At 40.9% G+C, this 1,937-nt stretch overlaps 1 protein-coding gene across 1 annotated transcript in view; it reads right to left on the minus strand.

Annotated features, from left to right (window-relative positions):
- Window positions 1-1,411, minus strand: part of LOC101846259 (nodal modulator 1) — a gene marked incomplete at its 3' end in the record, with an annotated part of 37,403 nt that extends 35,992 nt beyond the window's left edge. The window contains 1 exon segment of the mRNA XM_013090159.2: window positions 1,196-1,411. Within this exon segment, the coding sequence (XP_012945613.1) occupies window positions 1,196-1,342 (147 nt within the window).
- Between the last annotated feature and the right edge of the window lie 526 nt (window positions 1,412-1,937).

The raw sequence follows: 1,937 nt of genomic DNA on the forward strand, positions 1-1,937 counted from the left end.
GGGATCACTTCGGGCAAAAAGGCGTTTTGTGCAGGAGCCGAGTTTTAATCTTATGATGAATTTGAGGCCGGCCTGAAAAGTTATAGCGCTTCTAATAAATGTTTATTTGTCAAGAGGTCATCAGAAGCAATTAAAGATGGCTCGTTAGCGTGTGTCGGGGTCGGATGGGCGGCCTGCACACGTGTGGCTGTGTGCGTGTCGGGGAGGGTGGTGGGGGGGGGCACTATCGGTCCGGGCTTTGAACGTCGCATACGCGTCAGTCTTTTTCCCCCCGGCAACTGATCATTATTACAATAATAAGCTAGTCTTGACGTAGATCTACATAATGAATTGTGCGCTGGTCTATGGAATCAAAAGTTGCAATCGATAGGCTTGTGTATTTGAACGAATCGGTCATTTTTTTTTAACACAGCTCATTATATGCAGGTGCCAGGTGGTCTGCTAATCTTCAATTTTACCTTTTTCTACAACAAAGAAAGTGGGAAACGTGGGGGGGGGGGGCGTATTAATGAGGCGGCGGGCATTGGATCGGCAGATAAGGTGTGAGGGAAACTAAAAAATGGCGGAAAATTGGAAGCACTGAACGTTAGATCTATAGAACGAAGACACTTCCTTTTTTCGGGACCCGAGTCCGAATAACATTTTTTCATATTCGGACTCGAGTCCGAATAAGAATTTTTTTTATTTGGACTCGAGTCCGAATATGAAAATTTTTTATTTGGACTCGAGTCCGAATAACGACGGCCTTAAAATACATGCACGTCAGTAAGTCACCTTTTAGTTTTAGTTTCGTCTGAAATACAAAATACTTTAGTTTAGGTATTGCAAACTAAAATTTTATTTACAACTCAGTCATCATTAGGCTATTAGATCTAAGTAGATCTGCCTAGATTTCTAGATCTGTCTTTACTGAACTGTCAAGCCAGTCAAGGCCAAGGCCAAGTGGCACAAGGCCTTGGTGCTGTAACTCAGAGTCTTTCTAATCGCGTCCCAACCCCGAACAGAAATAAGCAGAGGACGAAGCCCAGTCTTCCAGAAGTAGTTTTAGGCCTATGTGTAGTCTAATTCCTAGTTTGTAGTCAGTTTCAGTCAGTTGATCAGTTAGAGACGGCAAACTGCAGCACAGCGTCAGCGTCAGTCACCAAACTGGCTGTAGTTGTAGGTAGATCTAGTGAAGGCTTCGAGTGACACTTACCTCGACCAACGAATAATTAATTTCCACGTCAGACTTGACAAATCCTCCACATCCGAATACACCATCACTTCTTGATTCTCCTAGTAACAGAAAAAATAAAAGTGTACCCAAAAATAAAGAACACTGGCGAATATTGAACAACACCATGGCTAATCAACCGGTAATCTTGTCGCATGTAGATCTACACAGTGAAACAGCAAACGACAAGCAAGCGGAAGTAGAATGCACAAAGTGTTTTCTTGTTTTTACCACGAAAGAATGACCTCGCATTTTCGTTATTTCAAAATTAAGATGAAATGTAATTTCAATTTCTGTATTTTTTTTACTACGAATGATTTTTTTGTTTGTTTTGTATTTTTGTTTGCTTTTGGCAAAGTAAAGGCCACTGCAATAATGATAATAATATTAATAATAATAATAATAATAATAATAATAATAATAATAATAATAATAATAATAATAATAATATAGCATTTGTATAGCGCATATCTCCGCTCAACAGCAGACTATGCGCTTTACACTATATTATTATTACCCCAGCAGACCATAGAACACTCCGAAACATTCTCAGCTTCCCGGGAAGCATACACTGCAAGCAGCCTATTAAGCGCTCAAACACTAATAAACTGACAAGATCTTTCGCTGTCTATAGCCCGGTACCCATTCCCACCTGGGTGAAGTGAGGAAAATTCGTGTAGTAAAGTGCCTTTCCCAAGGACACACCGTCGGGTCCCTGACGGGA

This window comes from Aplysia californica, unplaced genomic scaffold, assembly GCF_000002075.1.
Source record: "Aplysia californica isolate F4 #8 unplaced genomic scaffold, AplCal3.0 scaffold01158, whole genome shotgun sequence".
Classification (NCBI taxonomy): Eukaryota; Metazoa; Mollusca; class Gastropoda; order Aplysiida; family Aplysiidae; genus Aplysia; species Aplysia californica.